We start from the raw sequence: 22,817 nt of genomic DNA on the forward strand, positions 1-22,817 counted from the left end.
ATGTTACGGCTGATCAGTGTACTGTACAATATATGGCCAAAAGTATGTGGACATCTGACTGATAAGGTATTGGACATCCGTGTTCCAAAGCCATGACCCGTAATATGAAGGTCGATAATAAAGAGGGCGTCAATCCATCACAGGGCATCGGCTATCCACCACTCAGACATAGCCACTCGCATCTGTGTAGATGCCCAGCTGGCCGATAGTACCACTAAGATTCACACCCAGATATCAACGGTGGTGGGCTAGCATCGTAGAAAAATTACATTTTCAGCATTTAGCAAACGCTCTTTATCCAAATGCCGTTTTAGAGATAAAAGTAAACCAAGACAACCATTCTTAAACTAAAGGAGCATTTTTGGCCGATGGCTCACTGGCCAAACTGGAGATAACCGTGACGGGGAGACCTGCAGTTCACCACAGTAGAAGATTTACATTGAAACAAGTGGAGCTTTTAATTCAGAACTTGTCTGGACAGCAGCCACAAGCACTCTGCTGGGCAGCCAAGACTGCAAGACTGTACAAATCACTCACAAAGTGACTGTGCTTTTAAATAAATATATTTATAAATAATTAACAAATGAAATATGGAGCCTTCCGCTTCTAATAAGGTACAATAAATGCTGCTGGAAAAAGAAGCATTAAGATAACTAATTATCATTCAGGATGCAACGTGGGTAAAGAAATCATTTCTAAATGATATTGTATAGTTATTGATCCAGTGCCAATTTAACCTGAATTTACATTGCTCCAGGACAAGGACACATCTTATGGCCGAAGAGCATCTGATAACCACACAGAATGAATGATCTATGCTGGACGACCAAGTCTTTTATGAAGGTCATGCTGCATTATTTATTAACGTACCTTACATATCCATTTCACCCTGATCAGCCTAGGGGAACCCAGGTGTAATTTACAGTAGCAAATACACCTACTTGGGATGTCCCGATCCCGTTTTTCGTTCCCGATCATTAATTCTGATCCCGATCCGATACCGAGTCTCAAACCGATACTTGTATTTTCTAGATATTGTCTAGATAAGAACTAGATAATACTGTTCACACAGTGCACACTTCAAGTACATTATAGTTATTCAAATTAATCCAATGTATATGTTTAACAACTGAATAGCTCTGCAGTGCTGTAGGAAAAAAATTGCCTGAATCCAAGCTATTGCTTAATGTTCTTTTATTTTTACAAAATAAAAGTAAACAAACTTAGTGCAGCATTGTGGTAGTAAAACTAGAACACTCAAAATAAAGTGAAGGTTCTTTTTGAGGAAAATCAGCATCTCTGCCGTGTTAGCGGACAGCCGGTTCCTCTTCTCATCATATAATAATAAACTCGCTGTATTCGACTGAGTGTTTATTTTTTTAGGTGCCGTATCAAATTGGTAGTAATTGTAGATCGTTTGTTTAAATGATATCTGGTTTGTTTCTTATGAGCCACCGTACTTGTATGCGTGTTGTAACTGTAACAAACTTTTCTGTGCTGGTATTGTGACAATGGTTTGATGGACGTTTCTACGCGAAGTGAGTGTTTTGACCCTTTGGGGCTTCCATAGTGCATGGAATAGCTGTCCGCTATTCGGTACCGTAACAGAAGAAGTTAATAAAGTGTTCTGCTCCCGACAATTTGTGAATATACCGTGTATTTATTTCTTTATTAAGCAAGTGCATCACCTATGACGCTCGGTTACATAACTAAGCCAATCAGAGTGCTTGATACTAAGATGTCGTTCAGTCTTGTAACACGTAAACTGGTAAAAGCTGTATGTTATGGTCCTGAAGTTTTCATACTCGGATTAAAAGTTATTGTTTTGTAAACCGGAGTGATCCTTGACTCACACACCATATAAATAGTAAAATTCTACAGTAATGAACGCAGCTCTGCTCCTACCGCCTCGTGAAACGCTCGCATTGCAGATATTACACTTCACTGTTGGACTTGTTTCACTTTCCAATTTAAAGTATTTCCACACACCGGACATGCTGACGTAAAACGAAGGATCCTAGTAAAGCCGATAGCGTTAAGTTAAAAAATGCCTTGATCGGCTCCGATTCCGGAACCCACTTACACACTTTACAAACATTAACACCCAAATCACAAGGATGTATGATACACTACATCACCAGTATTACAATGGTACCAATTTGACCCACTTCTGTGTTGCCATTTTGTTGGTCTGTATCAGACACCATCGCCTTCATGTTCTTTGGCATCGATGAGTTTTGGCCGCCCAACGGCCTGCCAATGGTGTGCTTGTCCCTCCTTGAACCACTGTCAGTGGGTACTCATCATGGCTGCCTGTTAAGTCACTCAGGTCTTTATGCTGATCATATATGCTGCAACACATGAACTACCAGTAACAACCATCAGAAACATTACAAAATATTGTCATGCACATTTGTTCCCTGGACTCCAATACACAACTCTAATCCACAACTACCTAGTGACTATATTACTTGCATCTTTGCACAATATTGCAATTTGCCTTTTTACTAGAACATGATGCAAAATATCCCCATCATGTTAGTAGGAATTTTTTTCATCTGCACTGTGTATTGTATATATTGTATTGTTTTGCGCTTGTTCTGTGTTGAACCCCGGTCCTGGAGGAACGTTGTTTTTAGAGATGCATGAGTACCGATACTGGTATCGGGTATTTGCCCGATACCGCGCTCATTAACTTGTACTCGTACTCGCAAACGAGGCTCCGATACTTAACATCCGATACCGTGTGCCTAGTGCACGTTGCTGCGTTATGTCTGGTTCACACTACACGATTTTTGCCCTGATGTTCGCTCGGCGACTGCTCGGCGCTAGATTTGCCGGCTCGGGAGCAACTCGGCGTTCTCGGCAACCGGATCGAGTTTGTTTTGTTTCAATATGTACTAGTATATAGTCGAAATGACAATAAAGCCTCTCTTGAACGGTGTATGTCGTTTTACATTTACACTGCCAGTGATGTGAAGGAAGGATTAACTTGTTTGGTGGATAATTATCAGGGAGGTTTGTAAAGTCATCAGCATTAATTAGAGCAACTTTAAATGGAAATGTTCTTCCCTGCAGGTAATAGGTTTTTAATACAGTTGTTTTCCACTGTAATTGCTTTATAAAGAAATAATAAAGCAACCCTCAATGCTCTAAAGCATTTTAATTGTTTAGGCAATTAACACTACAAGAGGGAAAATAGCAATTGTACTTTTACACCAGTTTACCAACAAAGAAAATCAACTTAATAGACCAAGGTTACTAGCTTTAAGGATTCCAGACAGTGTTTCCCATATCCTTAATGGAACTCGGTATAACTGGGCGATGAAGCTGTACTGGTCCTCACCACAGCTGCTTCTATGCACTCAACGACGACTCTGAGGTCACACTGAGGGTTTGCAAGAGTAAAAATGCAGTTTCTGCAAATCTCCTTATATGTAAGCACTTATGCACCTTACATGCATGACCGCAGCGTAACAACAATGCGAGTGGGAAAAGCAAAAACAATCGTTTCGCTCCAGGCCGGGCTTCCTCAGGGCCTCAATAGAAGTGAGGGTGAATATTGTTTGCATTCAATTTCTTATGGTAGGGGCCGATCACGGCATTTTTTAACTGATCCTGCTGTGTGGAAATACTTTAAATTGGAAAGTGAAACAAGTCCAACAGTGAAGTGTAATGTCTGCAATGCGAGTGTTTCACGAGGCGGTAGGAGCAGAGCTGCGTTCATTACTGTAGAATTTTACTATTTATATGGTGTGTGAGTCAAGGATCACTCCGGTTTACAAAACAATAACTTTTAATCCGAGTATGAAAACTTCAGGATCATAACATACAGCTTTTACGAGTTTACGTGTTACAAGACTGAACGACATCTCAGTATCAAGCACTCTGATTGGCTTAGTTATGTAACCGAGCGTCGTAGTGATGCACTCGCTTAATAAAGAAATAAATACACGGTAAATTCACAAACTGTCGGGAGCAGAACACTTTATTAACTTCTTCTGTTACGGTACCGAATAGCGGACAGCTAGAGTCATCGCGTTAGCCAAGCACGCTATTCCATGCACTATGGAAGCCCCAAAGGGTCAAAACACACTCACTTCGCGTAGAAACGTCCATCAAACCAGTCACAATACAACCACAGAAAAGTTTGTTACAGTTACAACACGCATACAAGTACGGTGGCTCATAAGAAACAAACCAGATATCATTTAACCAAACGATCTACAATTACTACCAATTTGATACGGCACCTAAAAAATAAACACTCAGCAGAATACAGCGAGTTTATTATTATATGATGAGAAGAGGAACCGGCTGTCCACTAACACGGCAGAGATGCTGATTTTCCTAAAAAAAAAACCTTCACTTTATTTTGAGTGTTCTAGTTTTACTACCACAATGCTGCACTAAGTTTGTTTACTTTTATTTTGTAAAAATAAAAGAACATTAAGCAATAGCTTGGATTCAGGCATTTTTTTTCCTACAGCACTGCAGAGCTATTCAGTTGTTAAACATATACATTGGATTAATTTGAATAACTGTAATGTACTTGAAGTGTGCACTGTGTGAACAGTATTATCTAGTTCTTATCTAGACAATATCTAGAAAATACAAGTATCGGTTTGAGACTCGGTATCGGATCGGGATCAGAATTAATAATCAGGAACGAAAAAACGTGATCGGGACATCCCTAGTGAATTTGTTTGTTTTGTAACAAATGCTGGTTCATGCTGGTTGTTTTTTTAAATTTGTGTGTTGTGCTCTACATCAGCAAACATTGTATACACTCAAAAACTCAACTACTATAGGAGGAGTGTTACGGTATGACATTTTAAGGCAGGGTATGAAAACCCTGTAAAGTACAACAATAGCAGTCGTGTCTGGCCATTTAAATATACAGCTGGTGGTAAAAATGTAAGTAAAAATAGAAAAACAATGAAATGCTTTTATTTTTAAGACAGACCTTAGCTCACTTTACCAGGCTGCACAGAAGCGTTTTTCTGTCCCACATACCACACTATATGTGCTAAATTATTACACGCTTAGAAGTAAATAGAGGCCCATTTAAAACCAAAAAGTGGTTGTGTTTCTGTTTTTGTAATATTAGAATTTAGGGCAGCATCCAGCAGTCAGCATTAACCATCAAGTTTTATCAAACAAAAATGAGAAAAAGTGAATGTGGCAGTAATGTAAACAAGTAAGATGGACATAAACACAGCGAGCAAAGTTAGTTTAGCGTTCAGAGCGCAGGTTTTTTGGTAGCAAACAGTTTATTACAAGCTAAGCAAAGCCTTTCTACCTTTTTACTAGAACATGATGCAAATTATCCACATCATGTTAGTAGGAATTTTTTTTTTCCCAAAAGATCCACATATACAGTCTGACAACATGCAGTCATACCCCATACAGATATAACTTGGCTTCACTGTTTGTGTTTTTAATACATAATGGTTCTGCTGTTTATTATTTACATTATACAAAGATTTGGGTCAGACACGCCAAGAGCTGCTGTGCACAAAGCTGGCGCATACACACTGAGGGTGTGTTTGTTTGGTTGTTTGTTTTTTACGATTTTAACGTCATGTTTTACACTTTGGTTACATTCATGACAGGAATGGTAGTTACTCATTACTCAAGATTTATCAGTTCACAAGGTTATACTGAACACAGTCGTGGACAATTCTGTATCTCCTATTCACCTCACTTGCATGTCTTTGGACTGTGGGAGGAAACCGGAGCACCCGGAGGAAACCCACGCAGACACAGGGAGAACATGCAAACTCCACACAGAAAGGACCCGGACCGCCCCACCTGCGGATCGAACCCAGGACCTTCTCTAAGGGTGTGTAGGACATGGTTATGTGTTGTTACACTGAACTGGAATCAATAGTCAACTGTTAGAAATAAATGGAAATTACATTAACTTAAATCCCTGCTTTGGACTTTTATGTAGGACTTTCGTTCAAGTCAGGGAAACCTAAACCAATGTTAGCACAGACCAATATCACCAATACCAACAATAACATGCAATACAACTTCTACTTATCTTGAAAACAGGTTCAACTCTACACTTACATGGTTTACCACTCACAGCAGTGTTTTTATTTTATTCAGTGATTGCTGGTTAAATTGTCCCTAAAATGTGTGAGTAGCAAACCACAGAACCTTTAAAGCTTTAAATCATAATAGAAATCCCAAATACTTTCGGCATTAATGAACAGCATAGACAGAGGACAGGCAGACTGGCTAGTGGAGTACTCTCTAATTTATACAGCTTACTGTTGGGACTAGGGCTGGGCGATTTTCACGATTAATTCGGTTAATTCGAATGAACGTTTTCACCCGATGTTAGAAATGTGACAATCGCGATTGTTTACATATTTTATATTTGAATTAAAATACCAACATGTCACGAGGCAGAAACTGACCAGACGCTCGCGGAATATAAATCAAGGAAAGTTTAATATCAAAAGGGCAAAAACAGTGTACAAAATCAGAGGATAAACAGACAGGCAACGAAAGTAAACGGAAGACAACAAGGATCATACACGGTAATGGTTAGATTCAGAAATAAGGCACGCAAACACGATCGGCAAAACTTCACAACGTGTTCATAAAATACAATTGAACACAGCCAAACTGAATCAAAACTCCAGAGCGTAAGGAAAATCAGGATTGGCTGACCCGGGACATGTGATAGTCACGCGAGAGTCCGTGGGAGCATGGGAATTGTAGTCCACATTGTTCGAAGCGGAACGTGCTACCTCCATCCACCCCCCCAGTCACAAAAGGACAAAATCAAAGCTGAGCTGAGTGCTTACTTGATGTCCCCCCCAGTGTAGATACTGATACAGACTGATACAAAATTAATGGAAACAGTAAACAGGCTCATGTTCCTTTCAAGAAACCTGTAAAGAACTTTTTGTGGTTTTGCACTTTTTTTAATGTAAGGAGGTTATGCTGCATGTTATTTAAAGTGAGTCGTTTGTGAGCTATTCTTAAAAAGGATATAGCTAATTAAGATGTCTATTTTGTTTAAACTATTGTTAATTATTGTTATACAGTTATTGTTATAAAGTTTCAGTCCCTTGAAATGATAATTACAGGTGGTGCTGTAACTATTTTTGCACTTCTGCAGTCTTTTGAATTAAAATGCAAAAAAAAAGAAATTTGAGTCTTTTTTTTCAATTGCGTTATTCAAGAACAAACAAAAAAATCGCAATCGACAATCGAGATAAATTTGAAAATAATCGAGATTTTTTTTTTTTCAATATCACCCACTAGGGATATCCCGATCAGGTTTTTTTGTTCCCGATCCCGATCTTTAATTTTGATCCCGATCCGATACCGAGTCTCAAACCGATACTTGTATTTTCTAGATATTGTCTAGATAAGACCTGGATAATACTGTTCACACAGTGCACACTTCAAGTACATTACAGTTATTCAAATTAATCCAACGTATATGTTTAACAACTGAATAGCTCTGCAGTGCTGTAAGGAAAAAATTGGCTGCATCCAAGCTATTGCTTAATGTTCTTTTATTTTTACAAAATAAAAGTAAACAAACTTAGTGCAGCATTGTGGTAGTAAAACTAGAACACTCAAAATGAAGTGAAGGTTCTGTTTGAGGAATATCAGCATTTTTTGCCATGTTTGATGGACGTTTCTATGTGAAGTGAGTGTGTTTTGACCCTTTGGGGCTTCCATAGCGCATGGAATAGCGTGCTTGGCTAACGCGATGACTCTAGCTGTCCGCTATTCGGTACCATAACAGAAGAAGTTAATAAAGTGTTCTGCTCCTGACAATTTGTGAATATATTGTGTATTTATTTCTTTATTAAGCGAGTGCATCACTACGTTGTTCTGTAAACCGGAGTGATCCTTGACTCACACACCATATAAATAGTAAAATTCTACAGTAATGAACGCAGCTCTGCTACTACCGGCTCGTGAAACGCTCGCATTGCAGACATTACACTTCACTGTTGGACTTGTTTCACTTTCCAATTTAAAGTATTTCCACACAGCGGACATGCTGATCGGGATTACGATCGGCATTATCATAGCCGATACCGATCAGTTAAAAAATGCCTTGATCGGCCCCGATTCCGATCTTTGAGATCGGATCGGGACATCCCTATCGCCCACCCCTAGTTGGGACCCTAGAAATGTTGATTGAACCAGTGCCAAACAGTGTTAAAAGAAAATATTAAATGTAAACAGTTGCACCTTGATGAAAACTTTTTGTTTTCGTATTGTGTGAAACTAGCGTTGCTTATTGTGGCTTTATTCAGTAATTTATTATTAGAACTTAGAGTAACTACTTTCCGTCTAGTACCAGTTGTGTGGTTTTGCTCTGCACCAAATTCGACCGAAAGTTCATGTAGTTGCTATTGGCTTTTGCTTTAGCGTGCTATTTAAACTGAAACAAAACCAGTACACAGTGCCTGTGTAAGGCCAGAGTTTGTTTGTTTATTAGGATTTTAACGTCATGTTTTACACTTTGGTTACATTCATGACAGGAACGGTAGTTACTCATACTTACACAAGGTTCATCACTTCACAGGGTTGTATCGAGAACAGTCTTGGACAATTTGGTGTCTCTAATTCATCTCACTTGCATGTCTTTGGACTTTGGGAGGAAACCGGAACACCCGGAGGAAACCCACGCGGACACGGAAAGAAAAAAACATGCAAACTCGCAGAACACACAGAAAGGAGTAAGGCCAGAGTATTGAGTTATTGTGCAGAGTGTATTAATGGAATTGTTGGCCTGTACTAATCCCTGCGTTAACCTGCATTGTGCAACATGTACAGGTGAAAACAAGCGGTTGGTTACTACACAGATCTCAGAGGAGACGTGTGTTAGATACAGCCCTCGCTGGATACAACAAGGTTGGGAGAAAAAAAGAACAATTCCTTTATATAAAATACAATAATTGAAGATGTACTGGTAAAATCTTTTGGGTTTAAACACAAACATCAAAGAATCAGCGTCAGTGCTCGAAATCGGCCGACGCTTGATAACCAGCTATTGTAAACACAATAGAGTGCTCAAGAATTGTTCAATTATAAAGCTTAACACCACTAATGTTAGCCATCCTGATCTACTTTGGTATATTTGTACTTAACTTTTCCTTCTACTGTACAAACATAAACAATACAAACAGGTGATATGTAAACCAGTGTGTGTTTGTGTGTGGCCTAGTTTCCTATAAGATAAGAGTCTTTATCTTATCTGAGACGTGACAGCAGGAGTAGGCTGGTCTAACAAGCAAAACCTTCCACTCCACTCACAGGACCTGCAACTAATGCCTGGTAGAGCAGCTTCTGCATTTGATTTAAGGTACTACACCAATCCTAATCCATCAGCCTGTGTACGAGCCTTCGGTAACAGCAGCTCTAGATTTAATCCTAAAGGGTATCGAAATAAAATTCCTCGAAAAGTTTACAACCGACTAGAGCTTGAAACTTATATCCACTAATGAATAAAAACGTCAGCCAGAAGGGTCTGTTATGTTTCTATAAAGTTACTTACCAGAGACGTAATGGTAGCTGGTTCAGTAGCTCACTGCCCGATAAATATTTGACTCTTATTTAAAGATTATTTCAGGTGGAATCATGTTGCTGAGGAATTGTCCTTGGGTCAACATTGCCCACAGCTGTTGGATTGATATCTAATTGGATTTAAAACACTTTTTAACCTGAATTATGAACATACACCATTCAGCCAAAACAATAGGACTACCCCTCAATATGTACACGGCAGGTTCTACTGAAATAAGACTGAGTTTACCTACTTCAAAGTCCAGGTCTGCTTTTATTTTAATTCACTGTAGACCTTTTGAAGATGCAGTGGTCTTTACGTCTAGTATTCTAACTCACAAACTGGAGATGTGGAGAACATGATGGAACAGAACCATTAAAAATAAGTCAAGCAACTGTCTTAAATTGGGCTTACACAGTCGTGTTGAAGACGTGCCACTGTAAGACCTGTACTCCTCAGACACAAACATGGTGGACACCTTGCCCAAACCACCAGCAACATAGGGTTCAAGAATTAAAGCCACGCTGACTAATATTTTGGGGGGGTTTTTTTTCTTGTACAAATTAGGTAGCACTGTCGCCTCGCAGCAAGAAGGTCCTGGGTTCAATCCTCAGGTGGGGCGGTCCGGGTCCTTTCTGTGCGGAGTTTGAATGCTTCCCCGTGTCCGCGTGGGTTTCCTCCGGGTGCTCCGGTTTCCTCCCACAGTCCAAAAACATGCCACCAGGCTAATTAAAAACACTGAATTGTCCTATAGATAGATAGCCGCTAGATGCACAAACCAGTGCATTGTAGTGCCGGTCGCAAGCCCAGATAAAATAGGGAGGGTTGTGTCAAGAAGGGCATCCGGCGTTAAAATTGTGCCAAATCAATGCGGATCAAGATCCGCCGAGAGCGGACCCCGCAAGCGAACGGGACAAAGGCCGAGGAAGAAGAAGACGACAAATTAGGTGGAAATATCTGACGAACAATCATGTTTTTAAACAAAGCAAGTGTACTGCACGCCTGAGATAACAGCCCTATAAGGGCCTTAGATTCAGCTGGACTCTGCTGTGTTTACATCCCATTTTACAGTCATGTCATGTACAGTGTATCACAAAAGTGAGTACACCCCTCACATTTCTGCAGATATTTAAGTATATCTTTTCATGGGACAACACTGACAAAATGACACTTTGACACAATGAAAAGTAGTCTGTGTGCAGCTTATATAACAGTGTAAATTTATTCTTCCCTCAAAATAACTCAATATACAGCCATTAATGTCTAAACCACCGGCAACAAAAGTGAGTACACCCCTTAGTGAAAGTTCCTGAAGTGTCAATATTTTGTGTGGCCACCATTATTTCCCAGAACTGCCTTAACTCTCCTGGGCATGGAGTTTACCAGAGCTTCACAGGTTGCCACTGGAATGCTTTTCCACTCCTCCATGACAACATCACGGAGCTGGCAGATATTCTAGACTTTGCGCTCCTCCACCTTCCGCTTGAGGATGCCCCAAATATGTTCTATTGGGTTTAGGTCTGGAGACATGCTTGGCCAGTCCATCACCTTTACCCTCAGCCTCTTCAATAAAGCAGTGGTCGTCTTAGAGGTGTGTTTGGGGTCATTATCATGCTGGAACACTGCCCTGCGACCCAGTTTCCGGAGGGAGGGGATCATGTTCTGCTTCAGTATTTCACAGTACATATTGGAGTTCATGTGTCCCTCAATGAAATATAACTCCCCAACACCTGCTGCACTCATGCAGCCCCAGACCATGGCATTCCCACCACCATGCTTGACTGTAGGCATGACACACTTATCTTTGTACTCCTCACCTGATTGCCGCCACACATGCTTGAGACCATCTGAACCAAACAAATTAATCTTGGTCTCATCAGACCATAGGACATGGTTCCAGTAATCCATGTCCTTTGTTGACATGTCTTCAGCAAACTGTTTGTGGGCTTTCTTGTGTAGAGACTTCAGAAGAGGCTTCCTTCTGGGGTGACAGCCATGCAGACCAATTTGATGTAGTGTGCGGCGTATGGTCTGAGCACTGACAGGCTGACCCCCCACCTTTTCAATCTCTGCAGCAATGCTGACAGCACTCCTGCACCTATCTTTTAAAGACAGCAGTTGGATGTGACGCTGAGCACGTGTACTCAGCTTCTTTGGACGACCAACGCGAGGTCTGTTCTGAGTGGACCCTGCTCTTTTAAAACGCTGGATGATCTTGGCCACTGTTCTGCAGCTCAGTTTCAGGGTGTTGGCAATCTTCTTGTAGCCTTGGCCATCTTCATGTAGCGCAACAATTCGTCTTTTAAGATCCTCAGAGAGTTCTTTGCCATGAGGTGCCATGTTGGAACTTTCAGTGACCACTATGAGAGAGTGTGAGAGCTGTACTACTAAATTGAACACACCTGCTCCCTATGCACACCTGAGACCTAGTAACACTAACGAGTCACATGACATTTTGGAGGGAAAATGACAAGCAGTGCTCAATTTTGACATTTAGGGGTGTAGTCTCTTAGGGGTGTACTCACTTTTGTTGCCGGTGGTTTAGACATTAATGGCTGTATATTGAGTTATTTTGAGGGAAGAATAAATTTACACTGTTATATAAGCTGCACACAGACTACTTTTCATTGTGTCAAAGTGTCATTTTGTCAGTGTTGTCCCATGAAAAGATATACTTAAATATCTGCAGAAATGTGAGGGGTGTACTCACTTTTGTGATACACTGTATATACCCCTAAAGACCCAGCCTTCTTCAACTGCAGCTATGGCAGACTCCTGTGGTAAATGCTGAGTGTTGTGGGGTCAATTAGGAAATGAACATTTTTATGTTTTTGGGGTTTACCTTGTAACTGTTAATTCATGTTACTATACCACTTATACATATACATATGTTCTAACAACTACATGGCAACAGTTTGGGGAAGATTTTTATTGTTCCAGCTGTCCATGGAGACATTAACGGCAAGTTTTGGGATGAACTAGACCTTTTATTGCAAAAAAGACTAAATGAAAAAAAAAAAAAACTCAAAAATCTTGTAGAAAGGCAACCTAAAAGTGTGGAGACTGTTATAGTTGCAAAGAATGGGTCAACACCATATTAATGCAGTTTTCTGTTTTCGAATATTGTTCACCATGTCTGTAAAAAGACGTAGATATACTCATTGCATATATGCCCAGTCTTAAAGATTATATAGTGTATACTTTTAAAAGCCTGTAAAATGACATGGACTTTCCTTTGGGTGTTTATATGCGCTTGTATGTAATGATATGGCTATGTGGTGTCACCTCAGTGACGCTAATAAACTATAATGTATATGTAATGTGTAAATTAGTCTTACTAAAGTATTTTCTTTATGTGTATGATACTTTTTAAGCATGTAGGTTAAAATATCCCCTTAATAACGTTTTAAACCAAAGTTTGGTAGAATGCCATTGTATGTAATGATATGACTATGTGGTGTCACCTCAGTGACACTAATAAACTAATGTATATGTAATGTGTAAATTAGTCTTACTGAAGTATTTTCTTTATATGTATGATACTTTTAAGTCTGTAGGTTAAAATAACTTTTTAAACTGAAGTTTGGTAGAATGCCACTATGTAATGATATGGCTATGTGGTGTCACCTCAGTGACGCTAATAAACTATAATGTAATGTGTAAATTAGTCTTACTGAAGTATGTTCTTTGTATGTATGATACTTTTTTTAAGTCTGTAGGTTAAAATAACGTTTTAATAACGTTTTAAACTGAAGTTTGGTAAAATGCCATTGTATGTAATAATATGGATATGTGGTGTCACCTCAGTGACGCTAATAAACTAATGTATATGTAATGTGTAAATTAGTCTTACTGAAGTATGTTCTTTATATGTATGATACTTTTAAGTATGTAGGTTAAAATAACGTTTTAATAACGTTTTAAACTGAAGTTTGGGTAGAATGCCATTGTATGTAATAATATGGATATGTGGTGTCACCTCAGTGACGCTAATAAACTAATGTATATGTAATGTGTAAATTAGTCTTACTGAAGTATTTTCTTTATATGTATGATACTTTTAAGTATGTAGGTTAAAATATCACTTTAATAACGTTTTAAACTGAAGTTTGGTAGAATGCCATTGTATGTAATGATATGACTGTGGTGTCACCTCAGTGACGCTAATAAACTTTATTTTTTTTAATTAGTCTAAATTAGTCTTAAATTAGTCTTTTTTTATATGTAGGATACTTTTTTAATTCTGTAGGTTCAAATATCACTTTAATAACGTTTTAAACTGAAGTTTGGTAGAATGCCATTGTATGTAATGATATGACTGTGGTGTCACCTCAGTGACGCTAATAAACTTAATTTTTGTAAATTAGTCTAAATTAGTCTTTTTTATATATGTAGGATACTTTTTTAAATCTGTAGGTTCAAATATCACTTTAATAACGTTTTAAACTGAAGTTTGGGTAGAATGCCATTGTATGTAATGATATGGATATGTGGTGTCACCTCAGTGACGCTAATAAACTAATGTATATGTGTGTAAATTAGTCTTACTGAAGTATTTTCTTTATATGTATGATACTTTTAAGTATGTAGGTTCAAATATCACTTTAATAACGTTTTAAACTGAAGTTTGGTAGAATGCCATTGTATGTAATGATATGACTGTGGTGTCACCTCAGTGACGCTAATAAACTTAATTTTTGTAAATTAGTCTAAATTAGTCTTTTTTATATATGTAGGATACTTTTTTAAATCTGTAGGTTCAAATATCACTTTAATAACGTTTTAAACTGAAGTTTGGGTAGAATGCCATTGTATGTAATGATATGGATATGTGGTGTCACCTCAGTGACGCTAATAAACTAATGTATATGTGTGTAAATTAGTCTTACTGAAGTATTTTCTTTATATGTATGATACTTTTAAGTATGTAGGTTCAAATATCACTTTAATAACGTTTTAAACTGAAGTTTGGTAGAATGCCATTGTATGTAATGATATGACTATGTGGTGTCACCTCAGTGACGCTAATAAACTTTATTTTTTTTAATTAGTCTAAATTAGTCTTAAATTAGTCTTTTTTTATATACTTTTTTAAATCTGTAGGTTCAAATATCACTTTAATAACGTTTTAAACTGAAGTTTGGAATGCCACTGTATGTAATGATATGACTATGTGGTGTCACCTCAGTGACGCTAATAAACTATATATTTTTTAAATTAGTCTAAATTAGTCTTTTTTTTATATGTAGGATACTTTTTTTAAATCTGTAGGTTCAAATATTACTTTAATAACGTTTTAAACTTAAGTTTAAGTTATGGTAGAATGCCATTGTATGTAATGATATGGATGTGTGGTGTCACCTCAGTGACGCTAATAAACTAATGTATGTGTAATGTGTAAATTAGTCTTACTAAAGTATTTTCTTTATATGTATGATACTTTTTTAAGTCTGTAGGTTAAAATATTACTTTAATAACGTTTTAAACCTAATTTTGGTTTAATTGTGCGATATGAACGTCGTTAACAAAGAAAAGTTACAGGTTGTAGTGTTAACAGCTCTAACAAGCTCTAACAACAGACCGCGAGCATCAACAAAGACTCAGCACAGCTCAGCCCACTTCATTTACTCAGCAGGGTCCAACCAATTCGAAGTTCCTACTCGGTTAAGTTACACATTTCTAATTATTATAGCTTGGACTAGCAGACACTGGATCCCAGGAGTAACTCACCTCTTCTAAAGCAGTTACTGTGTTCCTACAGTGCGCCATTCGAGTGGTGAAGTTCGAGGCCGTTGGTGATTTGTAATCTTCGTTGGTCTCGGCCACAAACTCCGCTACTGTAATCTGGTCCGGCATTGTGTATACCTCTAGTTATAATCCGGGATTAATCCAACAAGGGTGTGTTAAAATCGTACGCATAGATTTAGAGATTTAGCAATAAAGCGAGTGAAGTAAAGCGTCCCGGAGCATTGAGATCGTTCCTCGGGGTTATAGTGCAGAGAAAGGAATCCAGACTGGAGCATCGGTGTGTACTAGGTAGATCTCTATCCTAATGCAGCACACACTGCGTTTTTCACCGTCCGTCCAGATCCACAATAAATCACCCCAAATACGTCCAGATAAACCAGGTCTGGAAGGACTTGCTTTATTTCTTTCCGCACAAACTTCGCCTCCTTGAGCGTGGATCAGAAGTCAGACTGGCTGAACGAACGCCGCACTTGCAGCCCTCTAGCCGGTCAATTCAATGAAAGCGCAGAGAATTGACAAAGTGAAGGTGGAGGCAAATCAATGGAAGGGCGCTAGCCAATCATAAACGAGAGCCGTTAGAATCCAGCCAATCAGCATCGAACTGGGCGGGGTCTGGGGCGTAGGAGTGGGAACGTCCTGTTTAAGGTGGGGGACAAATCCCAAACGCACACACATCCAGCCCTACGCAAAAGTTTAGACCCCCCCCCCTGTCGAATTCTATGTTTTACTAAATTCAAATTAACACATTATCACATTACAGAGAACAAATATCTGCACATTTAAAGCCGCAATTACTGTTTATTTGATAGAATTTCTTGGGATAAACCTCAGTTCACTGCCTGTGCGAAATGTGGCATGTTATATTTATGTGCCAGATATACAAGTATCACCCTATTTTTTCCAAAACATACCCATAGGTGGATTGGTTGCTTTAAAGTAAGTGAAAATAAAGAGTACGTCCTACCATGAGATGGATACATTGTCTAGGGTTTGTTCCTGCCTTGTGCTAGTTTTTTAGATGAGGTTTGACCCACAAAACCCTAATCAGGATGAAGCAGGGGGACAGTGGTAGTATAGTGGGTAGGGCTGTGGGCTATCAATCCAAAGGTTGTGGGTTCAAATCAGAACCCAGACTCTGGTGGGCCCTTGAGCAAGGCCCTTAACGCTCTTGGCTCCAGGGGTGCCAGACAATAGCCACCCCTGCGCTCTGACCCCAGCTTCCAAATCAGCTAGGATAAACAGAAAAAGAATGGTATGCATTATATTCTGAATGAATCATTCGATTAAAAAAAAGTATGCAAAGTGTGTGTTTTTGTGTATTTTGAGTGACAAAGCAAGCAGTGTGGGTGCTGCACAGTTTCAGGGTATAGCCCAGTGGCGGCTCCTGCCAAATCTCAGGGGGGCAATTGTTGCGATGATGGCCAAGGTGACCCATTTAATGGGTAAATTAAAGCTTAAATAATTAACATCTTGAGTCATCTGTCAGTTTGCCCTCACAAATAACTTTAAACATGGAGACAGACCAGCTTTACCATTAATCATAAAATTAAGTAAAGCCTTCACACTAACAATTTCATTCAGTCTTCATCAGATAGCATTTTATTTTAGGTGCAGCAGATCCAGAATGAAGATTGGCATCGGGGCTGATGTGCAATGAATAAAGAAGTACAATTAAACAATTGGGGAGATACAATAAGTGCAATCACAATTCACAATTTAAAAATGACATTACTTACTTGTAATTTACTTGTAACGTATATGATTTTACCCCCTTTGTAGATACTTGCTCGATGTTTAAATTTGGTCTGGGTGGCCCTAATTCTTTAGTTGCTAATTTATCCTGATTACTACGATGACTGAATGTTATTTCCCTTAATGACACGATGGAGTTGCTCCGAACTGAGGTAATGGTATTCATGGTGACGAGATCGCAACACCAGGTTACGTGTGACGCAAGCACGTAAGTGCGAGCCCTCCCGGAAGCCATTCAGAATGTATTGCAGCGCCTGCAGTTTGAAAAAAAGAGCCTTAACATGAGAGTCTATGAGAGCAATCCGGGGCGATTTTCAGTCAAAGGGGTGGTACTGCACGGAACACAACTCGACGCTGATTGGACCACGATATTCAGAGGCAGGACAGACTGTCCAGAACAGTCACAGCTGTGATAGAAAAATTTCTTCCCTTTCGCCCTTTGGTGGTGCGTCGCCCGATTGCCCTAAGGAACAAGCCGCCCCTGGTCTAGCCCAAACACATTCATGATTAGGATTAAGCTAATGAAAGAATAAATGAATCATTTATGTCATTGCATGAATCATTTATTGTAGAATATTCTGCAGTTAGTAATATTTTCAAATAATCTTTAAATCTGTAGATCCACTAAGACGTGCTGTGCGATGCAATAATATGAAACTACATTCTGTTTTCAGTCAGATTCAGATGAGAATAATAAATCTCCCAGACATTTTCTATATATTTTTTAACTTTATTACTGTCTTTAGGTGTGTTTCCTGGTATTGTTGCTTATGACTGAGTTAGGCATAATAAGTTATTGTCTTTTAGATCATTAAACCTGAGGATTAAATTCATTTGGCTTTAGCATACTGTATACTGTAAATGATATAAAAAGGCAGCGAGGCAAGCACCACGCCCTCCTGTCTCCAAAACAAAAGCCTAATTAAAATGATAATAAAAAGAATCAGTCTTGATTACTCCCCTCCTTACAAGAACAAAAGCACTCCTAATTAATACCAGATATTTCAACATTACCATGACAGAAGACATTACAAATGGGGAATCGGTCTGATCTGCAGACCCCTAAGCATGATCCTGTTGGGCGCTCTATTTCAAAATGCCAGATTGTTTTGGTAGGAGTCCCCCACCATTTGAGTGTTTACAATCAAGTTTGAATCAATCGAATTCCTGTCCACCAACTTCCTCAAAGGTCTTTATGGACCTCGCTTTGTTCACAGGGGCCTAGAAGTGTTAAATAGCTGGGTCTTTCCATGAAAAGGATTGAGAATCCTTGATCTAGGCTACAACGAGTGATTCAGTGCACCCCTGGTGGTCTTTGTGTGCTTGTACTGGGCAGTAAAAATCTGCTGATGAAATGTTCTGTATGATTCAGATCTGGCTGGACGGCCGCTTTTGTATAGCAGTGGCATTCTTGGCTGAACAAAGGTCCAACCTAAAACACAGCATTGTTACTCGAGTCCCATGTGAATCACCAAAATAGATTTTTCTCACCAAGAGTATGTGAGAAATATGTAGAATTAAAAGAAACTCTGCTGGTGCAAATATTAGTCAAGAGCACCAGACTCCAGTAGACCAAATATGCATGTCTAGGTGGCAGTGCCCAAAAAGCCCACATTAAAACAGGGCAAAGAGAAATTAAACTGTACAAACTATATACTGTACAAAGGTGCACAGACTGTGTAATGGTTATTTAAAAATACTCCATCAAATGGTCAGTTAGATGTCAGGAATAGCCAGTGACACTCTTGCCAACCATTGAGTTCTTCATCTGACTACAGGAACCAAAAATCTTGGTAACTCTTATGGCTGGTAGAATAGTGGGAATTGTTTACACATGAAAATGAAAAGTGGATGGTGTCTCACAACACGTAGACTGCAAAATCAATGCGAAGTGAAATTCTATAAAAGCAAAAACAGTGATTATAGCATTAAACATTCAAGGAACGCCAAAAGAAGTCAGTTTCCCCTTTGGAGACAAATATTCTTCCACCGTGTGAAAACAATAGCTATGAAAAGAAAAAGCTATACTTAACCAGTCATAGCAGTTACCCGGAAACAGAGGAAACCCACTTTAAAACCAGCTTTTTACCACACTGCAGCTCTGTCAAAAAAAGACCTCACTGTGGAATTGATTAGACATGACTTTAAATAAAATACTGAGCAACAATGTAGCTTTTCATCCTAACTTATCTCATTTTCTGCTGTCCTAATTTAACTTAAGTTATTACTTAGTCTTTCTTGTTAATCTTAATCAGGGTTGCTGTATGTTCACTAATATATGGGTATGCTGGCATATACTGATAAGAAACCAAAAATATGTGGACATGTGACCATGAGCTTGTTTAACAGCCCATTTCAAAACCATTAATAGAAAGTCTTCATTTGTCATATATACTGTACATATACGTTATGTTTTTTTGCATTTCCCAGCTCGTTTTTGGAAGCTGGGGTGAGAGCGCAGGGTCAGCCGTTGTACGGCACACCTGGGGCAGACAGGGTTATGTGCCTTGCTCAAGGGCCCAACAGTGGGTGCATAGCAGAGCCTGGATTTGAACCTCCAATCTTGCGATTTGTAGCCTAAAGTTCTACCCACTGTCCCAGGCATGAATATAGAGTTGTCCTCCCCTTGCGACTGCAACAGCCTTCATTCTACAAGGTATTTCCACAGTATTTTAAGTAAGTCTGTAAGTCTGTGTGGAATCAGTCAAAAGAGCATGTGTAAGGTCAGGTACTACTGATGCACAAGAAGGTCTTGCTCACAATTAATGTACCAATTTATCCCAAAGGCATTCAATGGGACTGAGGTCAGGGCTCTGTACAGGCCATTTACACTCTACTACGTTTAACCACATCATGTCTTCACTGACCTCACTTTGTGCACAGAGGAACAGTCACGTGCCTCACCTTAAAGTTGGAAGAGGACTGTTTATTATATTTAACTGATGTGACACTCCTGTTACTAATAAGTGTGGCTAGCACGCCTGAACCCAACATACCTTTGGTTATATAGTTTCTATTAAATAGGACAAAAATAGTTGAGTTTAAGAGTGTAATATTAGCATAGAATGCCTTTATTTGTCATATACAACCCCTGGCAAAAATTATGGAATCACCACTCTTGGAAGATGTTCTGTCAATTGTTTAATTTTGTAGAAAAAAAAAAAATCACAGACATGCCACAAAACTATCATTTTTCAAAATGTCAACCTTCTGGCATTAAGAAACAATAAAAAAAAGAAACAAATATAATAGTTGTGGTCAGTCACAATTGCTTTTTTTAGATCAAGTAGAGGAAAAAAATATGGAATCACTCAAATCTGAGGAAAAAATTATGGAATCACTCTGTAATTTGCAGTTTAAAAACAAAACATCTGCAGCAGATTAGATTTGCTAATTATTCTTCAGTTTAAAAAGAGTGCTTACACCTCGAGAGCTGTTGCACAAAGCAGATTGTCATGAATCATGTTTCCAACACAAGATATGTCAGTTGAAACAAATGAGAGGATTTTAAAACTCCTTCAAGAAGATAAATCATTGTGGAATGTCGCAAAAGATGTTGGTTGTTCCCAGTAAGCTGTGTTTAAAATCTGGACCAAGTACAAACAAAATGGGAAGGTTGTAAAAGGGAAGCACTGGTAGACCAAGTAAGACATCAAAGCATCAAGATAGAAAACTTAAAGCAATATGTCTTGAAAACAGAAAATGCACAACAAAACAAATGAGAAACAAGTGGCCGGAAAGTGGAGTCAATGTCTGTGACTGAACTGTAAGAAATCACCTAAAAGAAATGGGATTTACATACAGAAAAGCCAAACAAAAGCCATCATTAACACCTAAAAAGAAAAGAACAAGGTTAAAGTAGGCTAAAGAAAAGCAATCGTGGACTGTGGGTGACTGGATAAAAGTGATCTTCAGTGATGAATCGCGAATCTGCATTGGGCAAGGTGATGATGCTGGAACTTTTGTTTGGTGTCTGTCCAATGAAATTTATGAAGATAACTGCCTAAAGAAAACATGTTAATTTCCAAAGTTGTTGATGATATGGGCCTGCATGTCGGGTAAAGGCACAGGGGAGATGGTCTTCAATAAATGCCAAAGTCCACATTGAAACGCTTTTCTTATTCCATCAGTTGAAAGGATGTTTGGTGATGATGACTTCATTTTTCAAGATGATAATGCATCTTGTCATAGGGCAAAGGACGTGAAAACTTTCCTTCAAGAAAACATATAATGTCAATGGCATGGCCTGCAAATAGTCCGGATCTCAATCCATTTGAAAATCTCTGGTGGAAATTGAAGAAAATGGTCAATGACAAGGTTCCAACCTGCAAAGCTGATCTGGCAACAGCAAGAGACAGTTGAAGGCAGATTGATGAAGAATACTGTTTGTCATTAGTTAACTCCATGCCTCAGAGAGTTTAAACCATTATAAAAGCCAGAGGTGGTGCAACAAAGTAATAATGGTGCAGTGTTTTCTAATGATTCCATAATTTTTTCCTCAGATTTGAGTGATTCCATATTTTTTTCCTCTACTTGATCTAAAAAAAAGCAATTGTGACTGACCACAACTATTATATTTGTTTCTTTTTTTATTGTTTCTTAATGCCAGAGGGTTGACAGTTTGAGAAATGATAGTTTTGTGGCATGTCTGTGATTAATTTTTTTTCTACAAAATTAAACAATTGAAAGAACATCTTCCAAGAGTGGTGATTCCATAATTTTTGCCAGGGGTTGTATACATATACAGGTGTACAGTACAACGAAATTCTTTCTTCGCATATCCCAGCTTGTTTGGAAGTTGGGGTCAGAGCGCAGGGTCAGCCATTGTACGGCGCCCGGGGAGCAGAGAGGGTTAAGGGCCTTGCTCAAGGGCCCAACAGTGGGTGTATGGAAGAGCTGGGATTCGAGCTCTCAACCTTTCATTTGATTGCCCAGAGCCCTACCCACTAGGCTACCACTGTCTTCCCATTTACTAAAACATACACTCTTGACAAGCAACATTGGATGTGTTGAAGATGTAAATAAAGCCTTGGTTTAGTGAATAAACTTTATAGACTTATACTGGCTTTGGAGATGAATAGAATAGCCTGACATTTTACTTTACTCTGCAATTAAATGTGTATTAAACTAGTGAATAATGGCTCAATAGTTTTTCCTATAGGAAACCAAAATAGTTACATAAATACTGGCAGAATGGTGTATCAAACATAGAAATGTCAATCCAGATCAATGCCATTCAATCACACAGTGAGCTTGGTGGTTTAAGTTGTACGTAATCAAGACTATTGTTTGAAGAATGAACATAAACATGCTAACAGTAATATTTGCTGCACTCCTTTAGCTTTATGATAAAACTGTACTACAGGGCATGGCCTTTCTGTAAAGTATGTCCTATATACAGTGTATCACAAAAGTGAGTACACCCCTCACATTTCTGCAAATATTTCATTATATCTTTTCATGGGACAACACTATAGACATGAAACTTGGATATAACTTAGAGTAGTCAGTGTACAGCTTGTATAGCAGTGTAGATTTACTGTCTTCTGAAAATAACTCAACACACAGCCATTAATGTCTAAATAGCTGGCAACATAAGTGAGTACACCCCACAGTGAACATGTCCAAATTGTGCCCAAATGTGTCGTTGTCCCTCCCTGGTGTCATGTGTCAAGGTCCCAGGTGTAAATGGGGAGCAGGGCTGTTAAATTTGGTGTTTTGGGTACAATTCTCTCATACTGGCCACTGGATATTCAACATGGCA

General features: G+C 38.8%; 1 protein-coding gene across 1 annotated transcript in view; it reads right to left on the reverse strand.

The window, feature by feature from the left end:
• asap2a (ArfGAP with SH3 domain, ankyrin repeat and PH domain 2a) overlaps positions 1-15,747 on the reverse strand; it is a 117,320-nt gene extending 101,573 nt beyond the window's left edge. The window contains exon 1 of the mRNA XM_063006704.1: positions 15,284-15,747. Coding sequence (XP_062862774.1) covers positions 15,284-15,409 — 126 coding nt within the window. The 5' untranslated portion in view covers positions 15,410-15,747. The remainder of the gene's footprint in view (positions 1-15,283) is intronic.
• Positions 15,748-22,817: the final 7,070 nt, after the last annotated feature.

The sequence above is a fragment of the Trichomycterus rosablanca genome, chromosome 13, assembly GCF_030014385.1.
Source record: "Trichomycterus rosablanca isolate fTriRos1 chromosome 13, fTriRos1.hap1, whole genome shotgun sequence".
In the NCBI taxonomy this organism is placed as follows: domain Eukaryota; kingdom Metazoa; phylum Chordata; class Actinopteri; order Siluriformes; family Trichomycteridae; genus Trichomycterus; species Trichomycterus rosablanca.